Below are 14,323 nucleotides of genomic sequence, written 5' to 3'. Positions count from 1 at the left end.
ACTCCTGATGTTACTCTAGTAAATATACAATTTACTAGTGACTGTTGTGTGCTTAATCATCAACCATCTGGGGGCATTTCATGAATATTAATGAACTGGAGCAGTGTTTTTCAAAATGGGGGCCGCCATGAGCACCTCAGCAAGTTTAGATGAAAAAAAAAAAGCAAAATTTAAAAAAAACTCAAAGCAATTAATAATTACATCCAATATAAGTTATAAGATGGCAAAGGTAATGGGACTCAGTGCGTTACCTGAATAATTTCTTGAGTGATTTTTACCTTTTCTGGCAAAACTAAGGTAAAACTACACTCCAAACCAGCAGGTGGCGGTAATGCTACTTAACATTGTTTTGCAAACCGCCAGTAAAACTAAAAAAGGAGAAGAGAAAACTTCTCCAAGGAGTCCTACAGCAGGTCTGTAAGTTTATTTACGGTAAACAACATTAAAGTCAAAGTTTTTTGCAGCCGAAGGAAGAATGAGGAGCAAAAACTCTCATCTGATGCGAGTGTGAAAGCTGAATCGTACAACATGGGTGAGTAACAGTGGTGGGAAGTAACTGTACTTAAGTACAATTTTTGAGTACTTTCTCCACCACTGGTGAGTTATGCCTCAAATAAAACTGGCTTGTGAAAATCTGCCTTCAGGAAATACTTAAAAATAAACATTAGCATAAAAAGTGCTTAAATGTAAATACTGCTGTTGCTGCAGCACACGTGTTCATGCTGCCTTAGAGTTGGCGTTGGAATTTACACTGTTCTTCACTGTTATTGATCTTTGATTTGACAATCAATAAGTGTCTTTATGTAAAAAAAAAATGGATGTTTACTACCAGTTACTCTCATGCAGACGAACTTGGCCGTGATCCATTCCTTGCGTTACTCCAGAACCCGTTTGTTCTTTTGAAAATGTAGTAAATTGTATTCCGTCCTCTAAACGCTCCGGCTGTCAGGATCGCATGTTCCCCACTGAAAACGTTTGACCAGAATTTCCTATAATTTTCCACAAAATCTCTATGACCCCAGCGCCATGTTGACGGACGTTCAGTTCCTCCAGATAAGCGTGAACTTCCGGGCAAATAGTGACCACCGATTGGTCAGTGGCTGACAAACCGCAAAGGTGGCAGCACAGCTTTGTGAAAGGAGTCGTTTTACCCTCCTTGTGCGCATGCGCGAGATACCCGGACGTAAACAATTTAACATGCAGTGTCTAAAACTTATAGCCATCTAAAATCCGCCGGCATTTATGCAAAATTAGTATCATAATTCCTGAAAAGTGAGTAAAATCCGCTCTAAAACTTGATGTTTCTTTACATATGTTGTCTGTTGTTTTACAAAGCCGTAAGTTAACGCTCTCTGACCTGGAGACCGTCTTTTCGCCCGACAACACTGCCCTCTGGTGGCGCAGTTTGCGCCCTGCATCTGTGACTCAGGCTGCGAGGCGCCTCAAAGTGCGGCTGCCGCAGCAGCAAGTTGGTCGTCAGGATTTCCCTCCAACAAAGCGTGACTTGTGTCGGAGAGCCAGCCGAGCGGGACGGCACCTTTCCGAGGCTCGGACCGCGTCACATGGCGCATGGATGGATAGCGGGAAAAGGCTGATCACAGTGGAAACATCCGCGTTTACCAGGCGGATCTGTTAGTCAGAGTGAGACCACACTTCCACCTGACTCTGGGGGGTTTCATCTCAGGATGCCTCACAGGAGCAAAAAAGAAAAGGTAGCAGTGTGGATTAGTTTAGCTTGTATGTTTTAAATTGTTTTGTTACTAATTCTTTTTTTATTTTTGTGTGAAGGAATCCTCCAAATCTGGAAGACCGAAAAAAGCTGGAAGCAAAAATGGACCTGCAGGGGAACAAGAGGTACAACTTTTAAAGTTTATTTTATTTTTAAACAGCGGCTGAGCACTGGGGGGTTTCTTCCTGTACTTTCAAAGATATTTTAAGTATATTTGAGTTTTCAGGTTTTTCTTGTTTGTTTGTCTGGAATTTATTATATTTAATGATTAAAATGTTAAATTACAGATAAAATAGCGTTTTAGTAAACTATTATATTAGAGTTAATTATGTGTTTAACCTACATTTTCATGTATTCAGCCATGTTGTCTTCCATATTGTTTTTTTAGTTTCTGAAAATTGTTTTAGTAAAGTAATGAAGTGATGTGACCGCTGTAAAAAATAAACGGGGATCCTGACAAAACTAATCTTTTGTTTTAAGTCATCATAAAAACATCAGCAATTATAAAACAAACAATAAACATAACAGTTTATTATCTGTCAGCTTATGATTTTTGATTGATCAAAATCACCAATCAAATATTTTGATCAATGTTCCACTTAATATTAATCAAAATTAGGATTTCCAGTCTTGAGTTAAAGGAAGTCTGTTTTTCAGCAGTGTTGCAGTTTTCTGGACGTTTGTTCCAGATTTGTGGTGCATTCTGGGGATTTTAAATGTGCGTGCGCTGCAGCGAAATCGAACCTCGGCTCTGTTTTTACGTTACTACAGATCAGAGCGTTTGTTGTTTCAAGACTTTATTGGCTTTTTGTTTCAGTGTAAAACAGGAAAAGTTGCTCATGTGACATGTGGCATGATCTTGTGACTTTGTTTTCTTTAAAGTACTTTTATTCTGCAGGAATAATGCCGGGCATTGTAGCAGCTATTTTAGTCCAAAGTTATTTCTGCAGAGCCTGTTGATTGAATGTAGCGACTGGACAAAAGCCTCAGGCCTGTGTTCATTCTGCATCATATTCTTCACCACAAATATTCGGCCATCTTGTTCTAAAAATCTTAATGGTTTTTTAAAATTAGGCCTAAAAGGTTTTGTCCAGTCAGATACAGGTGCTTCTCAGTACCTTGGTGCATCGATTTAAGCAATTCAAGTCTCACAAAAGTATTTTAAGGGTCTTTTTTGTTAAATCAAAGCTGTTTAGACTTGCATTTGATTATTAGTAATTGGAGCATTGATTAAAAAGCAAATACACAAATTAACATATTTGTGTATTTGCTTGATGATTCTGATTATGTCATTTGATAAAATGTAAAGTTTGCTTTGAACTTAAAAAATTCCTGAACAAATAAACTTGACTTAATTTTGAAAATGAAATTCAAAACTAAAGTTTCCCAAAAACATAAGTTACTTTATCACACAAACATGAGGAAGACTTTGACTTTTATTGCTGACAGTCACTGACTCTTCACCTGGAGGCTGTTTGCAGAGGAATGTACTCATGCATCTTAATGGAAAGTTGAGTGGAAGGAAAAGCTGTGCTAGCAACAAGGATGACTAAAAACTTTTGAAGATAGTGAAGTGTACAGGTCCGATCTGAGGAGTCATGTCATCTTCTGGTGCTGGTCTCCAGTGTTTTATCAAGCCTAAAGTTGGAGCAGATGTCTACCAAGACAAGAAACAGAGCAGTTAATGCTTCCCCTGAGGAGGAGCTTCATGGAGATTCTCATTTCCTCTTCCAGCAGGACTTGGTGCCAACCCTCACTGCCAAAAGTACCAGTGCATCCTTTAATGAACATTGTTTCACTGTGCTTTGTCAGCAAATTAGCTGGACCACATAATCAAATTCATATTAGGGCTGTAGCGATACGATAATCTCACGATACGATACACGAAATTCTGCTCATGATATGATATATATTGCGATATTCAGCAAATGATACAATTCGATACACTTTTGCGATTTTCTGAAAGATTTTAGAGGGACAGAGTGATTTTGGTGACATTTTGTGACTGTTATAGAGTTGGATTGAATTAATTTAACTGAAAACTGATTAAAAGCACCAACTACACGATACCTGGCTCTGGTTGGACACGGACTTAAAGTCGACAGCTGGACAAAAAGAATCCAAGAAGTGGTGAGAAAACATGTTTCTTTTAGTTGAAACAGTACAAACTGTAGCTTACATGCATTTGTAAAGTAAATAAAGTTCACCAAGTACCTGCTCTGAATAGTTTGATGCCTTTTTAACACTTAACATCTGAATGAATCACTCTAAGCCTGATGACCGAATCATTCTCCCGGCGAAGCAAGCAGTGAGTGAGCAAGGTGACAGTTGGACGTTACGATACTTGCGGATGAATATCGATTTTTTTTCTAGGAAAGAAAATCTTGATATATATCGCAAAATCGATATTATTACACAGCCCTAATTCCTATTAATTTATTGTTACTTTTTATTTTTTCCTGAATTTGAAATTTGTCATCCCAATTAAGACACTGGGAAAAACACAAAATGTTACCAAATGTTTCTGGTCTGGTTTCCAGTGCAAATATCTCAGTACATTTGAAATAAGACAAAACTAACTTACAAATAACTTTTCATCAAGATGTAGGAGCTGGTTTCACGTCATCAGTTCTTCAATGTTGAAGAAAACGTTCAAATTATGAATGGAATAATCTGCCAGTGGAACAAGATATTTTGAATTATGGGAAACTGGCAGATTATTTCACTAACAACTGGTATTTTTTCATCAATATTAACAAAGTATTAACTTTTATGTTGCTGGAATGTTACTTGTATTTCAAGTGTAATAAGATATTTAGACAAAAATACTTTTTGTGTTTTTGCAGTACATCAATGCCTAAAATTATCACTATTTGTGGAATAAATGAGGAAAAATTACCAGATTATTTCACTGATAGCAAAACATTTTTCCACTTTTATAAATGAAATAATCTGCCAGTGGTACTAGTAATTTTTCCTCTATATGAAGGAATCATTAACTTAAGCTCCTATGTCTTGCTGAAAAGTTATTTTTAAGTTAGTTTTGTCTAATTTCAAGTGTACTAAGATTTTTGCATTATAACTAGACTAAATGTATCTGGTAGGATTTTGTGTTTTTGCAGCTGCGTTCTTCTCGGGTCGTAAATTCAGATTAAATTTGCTCCGATTGTTCCAGTGACAGCTTTATCAGCTCAATCTGAGATCATTTATTTTGTCTGCCGCGTCCCATCAGCAGAACACCGGCCCGCTGCGATCGTGTTTCCTGACTGAAAGCCACTCGATCTGATTCGGAAAGGAAAGGAACCTGACCTCTTTACGGCGGAGCCTTCAGCCGCTTTTCTGTCTTCACTTGATTAGAGTGGCTGCTGCCCCACTTCCTGTGGAGCCGGACCCGTCCCACCTGACCTCACTCCGCTGCTTCTTCCACAGGGTTCAGGTAAGAAGGCGCCCCCTGCAGCTCAGCTGTTGAGGGTGAAGCAGCCCGGGTCCCACTCAGCGGTGAAGAGAGAGAAGAGGTTCAGCACCTCCTCATTCCCCCTCAGCGCTAACAGAGAGCTGCAGAAACTCCCAGCTCTCGCAGGTATTTTGAGTCTAGTTTGAAGTTTTAAAATGTTTGAAGGTTTTATTTGAACCAGTTTGCAAAAATAACAGCCGAGGAATACAACTTGAAGATTGCATTTATGTAGATAAATTTCAGAGTCATATTGAAGATGCTCTTATGCTTCCTTTAACAGGCTAGGATACATCTATGGTCTACACAAAACTTGTTCCATCACAGTTTTTCCACCAAATCATTCTCAGATAATGAAATTTTAGTCAGAATAAAATGCTCTTGGGCATCTTGTCACTTTAAATTCAAAGAACCTGCTGCTGGCCACGCCCCCCAACTCAACATTTACACTCGCACGTGAAAACAGCTGCAAACAGAGGCGCAGTTAAACAACCGTACGTCTTTGAAAAGCAGAAGTGGAGCCTCCTGCACAACCATCAAGAATGCAGCAGGTGGTTTCTGGATAGTAAGTCAACAACAAAACACGTGTCTTTTCCAGCAGCCATTGTATAGCACATTGAGCTCAGCTTGGGTTACCAGCAAAGCTGGTTGCCAGGTAATGGGGCAGTACTTGCTGATTTGTGACGTTAAATTCTAGAGTTTTTTTGAAATGGCGGAGCTCCTGCATGTTTGGCCAGCTGGTTTTTCCACTGTATGCGTTGTACAATGGCTGCTGGAAAAGACAAATGCTTTGTTGTTGACTTGCTGCATTCTTGTTGGTTGTGCAGGAGGCTCCACTTCTGCTTTTCAAAGGTCTCTGGTCGCATCTGTTTGCAGCCATTTTCACGTGAGCGTGTAAAAGTTGAGTTCAAGTTGTGGCCAGTAGCAGCTTATTAAGATTTAAAGTGACAAGACGCTCTAAAACATCTCATTCTGAAAGGAGTAAAACACTCAAATCTAATTATCTAAGAATAATTTTGTGCAAAAAAAATAAGCGAACATGTTTTGTTTCGATCACTTTTAATATTTTGGGATGTTTTTAGAAGCAGCTGAGACCCAAATGGAAGTAGAAAAAATATACAAAAAGTGAATTTTATTACATAATAATAGGTCCCCTTTCAGAATTCATAAATTGGTGGATCTTCATTCCCACCTTTCAAACCTCGAGATCCTTGCTTGCTACATTATTGATAGCTATTGATAGCCGCCCATCCGCCTGCTCTCTAATGCAGCTGATGTGCAATCAGCTGAATATCCCGCCTTACCTGAAAGTTACTCCCTCTATGAAAGACCGACTCGATCAATCAACCAGAAACCCAGAGATGGTGAGAAATCTGGGCCATCCATGAGTTTATGTACATATAATGTACATTATAATGATTGCAATGTGAGTTTTCTGTCAGCTGACCACACCGATTGACTTAATCGTTACATGTTCTGCTAATGGTGAAACGAAGAGACGGCGAGGCTGAGGTTTGAAGATTTGCATAAATCTTTTATGACTTCTTTGTTTACACTCGGCATTACAAACGGGATCTGGCCTAAGTATTTTCCTGTAACTGATACACAGCAGTGCTCTATTCAGATACCTGGATGAGCTGCGTCCCCCATACAGGTGTTCAGGACAAACGGCTTGTAGGGCCTAAGGAAGCATCGTGATACTCAATACAGCCCTTCCACTTTGGCTAAGTGGCTAACATTACTGCGACTAAATTTAACATTTAAACATGTTTGCTGTCTTTTCATCTTTTAAAATCTGGAGGTTTTATCTATTTGAGGCGGTGAGTGAAGACCGGTCTACAGTCTCCAGGTTCTCCAAAACATTTATTTAGTCCGTTACAACATCCAGTAGGTGTCCAAAAGGTACTTTACAGCAAAATTAAAACAAAAGTAAAAATACAGAAATACAACTATTTGTTAATTCCTGTAAATAGTTAAAATACACAAGTACTCAAAGGGGCAGTATGATGTGTTTTCCGTCTTGTTTTAAGCCAATAATTCTTGAACATTGATTTAAAAAAGCAATAGTTCTACTGGCAGATTATTTCACTTATAACATGGGAAATGTCTTGATATAAGTAAAATAATCTGCCAGTGGAACAAATACATTTTCATTCATAATAAGGGATTATTTATTTAAAACCACCTGCTATATCTTGTTGAAAAGTAACTTGTAAGTTAGTTTTATTTTATTTCAAGTATATTAACATATTTATGCTAAGAATACTTGGTAATATTTTGTATTTTTGCTGTGTGGTTTCTGAATAGTAAGTCAACAACAAAACAAATGTCTCTTCCAACACAGTGGAAAACCCCCCCCAGCTGAACAAACGTGCTGGAACTCCACTTGGGTTGCTAGGAAACGGGCTGGAACTCTGCTTAGGTTGCTAAGTAACAGGCTGGGTTAGCTGGGGTTGCTAGGTAACAGCATAGAACTCATGGATTGTGACTCAACAAGTTAGTGAAATAATCTGCCAGTGAAACCGATACTTTTTAATTAACATTAAGAAATTATTGACTTAAAACAAGCTCCCATGTTTGAAAAGCTACTCTTAATTATTGATGAGTCTTCACCAGTTACTTTAAATATGCACCACACTACAAATCAAAACAAACCACTGCTCCATCTGCCTACCAGACGCTTATCTTGCCTGACAGTTTTTACACAAACATATAGAGACTAAAGAGCAGAAATTTCTTGAGTCCTTTATTGCAACACGTTTGTTTTCTTAGCCACTCGTATATCCAGAAATATGATTTAGTTGTGATGCAATAACTATTTAGCTCATCCATGTAGAGAAATGAGAGAGTTTTATTTTGTACAAGATATTATGCATCACATTTCTATTAATATCACATCTGTCAGTAGAACTGGAGGAGAAACGAGTCGTTCTGTTAGTTCCAGTTTGCTGGAGGCCCGTGAACCGAATCCTGTCAGCAGAGCAGCCATGCAAATTTGATGAACAGGATTAAACAGTACGCTCTGCCAGGTGTCAGTAAATCATTCAGCGATGGGGTTGGTTTCCAAGAACCTCTGGCTGTCATGGTTTACCTGTACTGCCACCTGCTGGGTGAAACTGAGTCTGATTCTGACCTCTTCTACTTTTTAAAACCAGTTACCTTTTTCTTTTTAATGTTATGACATTTTGAAATAAATTGCACTTATTGAACCTCTTTGTTTATAATTCTCACTCATTTATCATCTCTTATGTTTTCAGGGATATTTGTTGACGTAGTTCCAAGGCAATAAACCTGTTGAACTTTTTGGTTTTTAGCGAAATGTTTTGGAGAAAAGTAGAACTGAAAATCACCACAGTGTATATGCCACAGGTTTTAGATTAACTTTTATAGAGAAATGTGAAGAATATGAATCATTTCCTTCCACTTCACCATTACGTACTGCTTTCTGTTGGTCTTTAAAATAACCCTTCCTGAAATATAAAATTACAATAAAAGCTGCAATATGACAAAATGTGAAAAAAAAGAAATGGGATTACTTTTGCAAATCACTGTTTGCCACAACTGTGTCAAACTTTGGTAGTTTAGAAAAGTTGTCATTATTAAAAGTAGACCTTTCATGCAAAATTAACATGTCCCAGGTTTTTTATACTTCCACTTCAGTCTCAACTGGTTCTAAAAAAATCTAAGAAAAACATCTTAAAAAATCCGTCCAGCTGTGTTTTTTTGGAAATAACTTAATATTTTTTGGTGTCTGGAAAATGAGCCCTTTCAACGTGTATGGAGTCTGTTGTTGTTACTTTTGCTCACCTTTTTACTTTTATTTTTCTTAATTTAACTTTTTATTTTAGTGTAACCAAGAGGCTCCCTTTCTAACATGTTGGTGGAGAGTCTTGATCCTTTTCTTTGCTGTGAAAACACCTATACCACAATGATGTGTGGTTTTTTTAGGAATTATATAGAATTTATTGTTAATTATATTTGCTAATATTTAACAATTCAGATGAAGTACCATGTCAACAAATATTCAATTTCCCCTTGGGGATTAATGAAGTATATTCTGATTTTGATTCTGATACTTAAGTCACAGTTGGCAGGCATTGCTCAGCCCGTCACCTAGCAACCACAGCAGAACCCAGCCCATTACCTAGCAACCACAGCGGAACCCAGCCCGTTACCTAGCAACCACAGCGGAACCCAGCCCATTACCTAGCAACCAAGAGAAGCTCCAGCACGTTTGGCCAAATAGTTTTACCGCCGTATGACCTGTACAGAACTGAGCAGACTAAATTATCAATATTTAGAATGATTTTGTGCAAAAAACGTAATGAACATGTTTTGTATAGGCCTATCCTAACCCGTTCAAGGAAGCATAAAAGGTCACTTTTGGTTGGTATGCTAATTATTTGTTACAGATCAAACACTAAAAAAAGCAAGAATCCATTTTTTCTTTTTTTTTTGCTGTGCACTCCTTTAATCAGCCTGTACCGCTATAGTAAGATGTAAATGGCACATTGTCATGTGATGGCCATGATGATGTGCCATCACATTGTCATGGCGGTGGAATGTGATGGCACCCAAAGAGAGGCTTAGGTCGCTTAGTGAGAGAATACCAAGAGTGTGAACCGAGGTCCCTTAAAACTACTCTTATCCATTCCTATAAGTTATGTGCTGATTCCTTATTCTGATGTTTGAATCCATTTTAGCATAAAACACGTTTGCTTGCAAATTTCTTCAGTTTTTCCTTTGTGACCAGAGTTCGATTGAGAACCCAAATATTGTACTCAAGAAAGAGTAGCACTGAAGTAAAAGTAAAAAATAGCCATCCAAGAAATTACTCAAGAGTAAACAAGTATTAAGCCACTAAAGTACTGAGTAATTGATCAAAACATCATTTAATATATAAAGTTACATCATCAGATGGACCAAAATATAAGGCTGTGTGGAAAATCTGGTATTCTAAAGACCAAAATGGAAATAATTCATAAAAAAAAAGTAACGTTTTTCAATATAAGACTTATGAAACTTTAATAAAAACTGGTAAATTTTGGGTAAAACCAAACTTGTTCTTCATTCAGTGAAGTTACTCACATTGGGTAGAGAATCCAGAAATTTCAATCAAGTAAAAGTATTGATACTTTGTAATAAAATTACAACTCCTAAAATTAAAATTAGTACGCATTGGAGAAAGTGACTCTCGGTGAGCTAAAGGTATTGCTGAAAGATGTTTTTTATTAGCTGTTTTTACTGTTCTATGCTTTGATGCTTTTAAAACCAATTCTTCTGATTGTATGTAAATGTTTATAAACAGTTATGCTATTCTTATCAGGATTCTTTACTCCTGAAAGTATTTTTTTAAAGTTACTCATGCAAATGTAAATATTTACTACCCAACTCTGTTGGTGACTCACCTAAATGTCTCAGATCATCAATGATAACAAGAGTAAATAGGAAATACACCCATCTAATAATGGTTTCATTCAAAGCCGTAGATGAAAGCTTAATTCTCCCATTGTTATATCATGAATTAACTGATTAACCACATTTTTGGTTCAGTTTACTTGCTACACCCAGGCTTGGTTGCCGTCAGACCTACAGGATAAAGAAAATGATTTAAGTAGAACCAGTTTGACAACATGAACCATTGTTTTTTAAACCCAGCTCCTCACAATGCCCTGCATGTTTTGGATGTTTCTCTGCTTCACCACCTGGTTTCAATTGATGGTTAATCTCAATCTGCTGTGCTAAAGCAGGAAAACATGTCAGAAATTCATGGCAGTGTGCCGTGAGAAGGAGGGTTGATAAAGAATGTAAAAAAATATTATTTTAAAAATAGACAATGTTACGATCCAGAGAAATTAAAGAACTGATAAGAAACAAAGTACTTGACAAATAGTGTGGAAAAGATTATAATACTTTTTCTAAAACTTTTGGAGAACCATTATCCACAAATAGAGGAAACATTCAAAATAAAAAATAATCTGTGTTTTTTTTTGTTTGTTTGGAATGTGTGGCTCCCATTATATGTGACATAAAAGCAACACAAAAGTTCAGAAAGAGCATCTGAATCCTAGTGGTAGTAGTATAATGGTGTCTGATTCAGAATCTGGTCAACTTGTTTAATGGAGACACAAATTCTGCTCTCTACCGGAAAATGTTTTTCTACTTCCCCCTTTAAGCATTAGCTCTTTTTCAGAAAAGCTATAAACCACCTCAACCGACAGTATAAATAATTTTATCATGGAATTGATGAAGTTCTTTTGAATTTTGCTGTTTCTATCAACTATTTCTATTGCTATTTCAAAATGTGCATAAAAAACATTGATGGAAACATGGTCAATGATCCTAACAAACCAGCATGCAAACCTTTTAATGGTTCTAATGACCTTAAACTGATCTGTCATGCTCAGAAATGCTCCATTGTGGCTGAATTTACACAATTCTGCATAGAAGTGTGAGCCAAAGCTCCTTCAGTCATTGCAAGTTATTACACAGTCTTGCAATGCAAAAACACAAATTTTACCAAGTATTCTAGTTTCTAGTGCAAATATCTCTGTATACTTGCAATGAGACAAAACTAACTTACACGTAACTTTGTAGCAACATATAGGAAAACATTTTTTTAAGTCTATAATGAGGAAATACTGGTTCCCCTGGCAGATTATTCCACTTATAACACGTTGAGTCACAGTCCCGGGCACTGCTTGGTTACCTAGCAACCCCCCAGCCGAGCTCAGCCTGTTACCTAGCAACCCAGGTGGAGCTCCAGCATGTTTGAGTTTTTGTCATTATTAAGAAACTTACTTAAAATAAGCTCCTATATCTTGCTGAAAAGTTACTTGTAAGTTGGTTTTGTCTTATTTCAAGAAACTAGACCAAAAATACTTGGTAGGATTTTGTATTTTTGCAGCATGATGGCAGTTGTTACCTTGAGTGGCACAAACTGTTTTTAGATTTAGGGAGCATTTACTTTTTCACATTGGACCTGGTTGGCTGAATAGCCATGTGATCTTTCTCTTATATTTAAGTCTGATGATTTAAAACACTTAAGTGTGGCAAAAACAGCAGAAATCAGTAAGGAGGCAAATGCAGCTCTGTATTCTGGTTAGTATTTAACAAAGCAAACGGAGCAGCCACTTAAACTGAGTGTCCGTTTTTAAATAGACCGTAATTTCTTGGCTTTTAAATGTGGAAATGGTTTTAGAGTCCCGCTGTCCTTAAAGGCCTTGGCTTGTCTTGTGGTGTCAGTGTGGTTTCGCTGTGTATCAGTATGTCCTCTGATGTATCACATGATAAAACAGACAGCCACTTCATTATGTTTCAAATAACAGCAGATAAATCATTCAGTATCCTCAAGTATTACACAAATGGAAACATTACTAAGCACTAATTGACACATGTGTCTAGTGATTTTTAATTTCTGAGATTAGATAAAGGTGATAAGACTGCATAAAGCTGCTGTTCTGATTCTCTGCATCTTCCATTTTCTCTCTTGACTCGGTTTCATTTCCTGTTTATGAGCTAATTTCGCTCAACTCGTAATCATCACTTACAATAACAAAATCCTTCAAAGTTTCTGAGTCATGAAATGACTGAAGGGGGCTGATTGTGGTCTCATTTAGTTATAAATGAAACTATATTTTTTAAACTGTCTAGACTGGAGAGAATAGTCACCTTACAGTTGAAACCAGATGTTTACATACACCTGACACACGCTGAAGTTAAATCTGATCAAACTTCTCTTGCTTTAGGTCAGCTAAAATTACCAAAAGTATTTCTATTTGTTAAATGCCACAATCAGGAAAGAATATGCTAGATATTAATTTAGTAATGTCTTCAAGATCAAAAGTGTATGTACATTTGCTGACAGCATTGTCTTTGATGCTGGTTCTTTCTAGGTCAGTGGTTCTTAACCTTTTTTGAGGTACCGAACCCACCAGTTTCATATGCGCATTCAGTGAACCCTTCTCTAGTGATAAATAAAACACGATTTTTTCCCCCAAATTCAAGAAATAGGGTTGGGTCACCCCAAGATCACTAAGTCTTCTTAAAAGGTAGAGTCTCTGAGATCAGTTCTTCAAAATATAGTCAGTGTTTTCAGCAAAGTTGAGCTGACTGTCCAGGAACGACCCAAGGTATTTAAAATTTGCCACAGTTTCAACAGGTTGGCCATCGAGAGAAACTGGAACCACTTTAAGGTGTTTAGATCATTTAATTAGCTCTATATTCTAAAGAGAATGAACAATTAATAATAAGTAATAAAGACTTTGCGGTATTCTGATTTAGTAATGTAATTAAATTAATTGTGTTACCACCCCCTCGCCACTAGAGGCAGTATCAACCCTGAAAAGATGCGACTAAGGAGCAGATTTAGAAGTTCACCGAAAGCTACAGAATTTGGTAAAAACTGTGAGCTTTGCTGAAGTAAATAAAGACACAAGTTTAAATCCCTGCTGAGAGTGGAGCTCCTTCAATCAGGGCTCCTCCGCTGCTCTGATTGGCTAAGCAATGTAACGTGATCCTCTGATTGGCTAAGCAATGTAACGTGATCCTCTGATTGGCTAAACAATGTAACGTGATCCTCTGCAGCAAGTGATGGCAAAGCGGAGCGTCATCACGACTTTACACAAGTGTGTCTTTACCTCCGCGGTCAGCAGAGGCTCCGCCGAACCCCTGAGACCGACTCACCGAACCCCTGGGGTTCGGTCGAACCCAGGTTAAGAACCACTGGTTTAGGGTTATAAGAGTTTTGGGTTTTTCATTATAGTTTCGTTTTATTTCGTTGTGATTTATTTGTTTGTCAAATTCAGTTACCGGTAGTTTTTAGAGTGTTTGCTGGTTTGTATTAGTTACTATTAGTTAAATATTGTTTAGTTTTTATTGGTTATAGCAGTAATTTTAGTTTTTTTTATACTTTGGTTAGATTTTAGGTGCAGGATTCAAAAATATCAAAGTATTGTGATTATGCTTACAACGTTTTGGTGACAAATACTCAGCAGATGATATAAAAAAATGTACCGGTATTCAATTATTGTCGAGCGACCAACTCAGTCTGGCGTTTTATCCCAACTTTTGCGGTCACCATTTTATTCGGTTGGTGTGTTGAATACTTAAAATATCTAATTCCAGTGGTAGGGGTTCTTTAC

At 37.3% G+C, this 14,323-nt stretch overlaps 1 protein-coding gene across 2 annotated transcripts in view; it reads left to right on the top strand.

Moving 5' to 3' along the window:
- Positions 1 to 1,166: 1,166 nt before the first annotated feature.
- The window catches only part of ppp2r5ca (protein phosphatase 2, regulatory subunit B', gamma a), a 38,312-nt gene continuing 25,155 nt past the window's right edge, over positions 1,167 to 14,323 (top strand). The window contains exons 1-3 of one of the 2 annotated variants that reach the window (XM_017302622.2): positions 1,167 to 1,712; positions 1,789 to 1,854; positions 5,159 to 5,309. In XM_017302622.2, coding sequence (XP_017158111.2) covers positions 1,686 to 1,712; positions 1,789 to 1,854; positions 5,159 to 5,309 — 244 coding nt within the window. In that variant the 5' untranslated portion in view covers positions 1,167 to 1,685. The remainder of the gene's footprint in view (positions 1,713 to 1,788; positions 1,855 to 5,158; positions 5,310 to 14,323) is intronic. The other variant, XM_017302623.2, reaches the window with a different exon arrangement.

The sequence above is a fragment of the Poecilia reticulata genome, chromosome 22, assembly GCF_904066995.2.
Source record: "Poecilia reticulata chromosome 22, P_reticulata-male-v2, whole genome shotgun sequence".
Taxonomy (NCBI): domain Eukaryota; kingdom Metazoa; phylum Chordata; class Actinopteri; order Cyprinodontiformes; family Poeciliidae; genus Poecilia; species Poecilia reticulata.
Note: the sequence above shows the minus strand (reverse complement) of the source record. Positions and strands in the feature narration are given on the sequence as shown.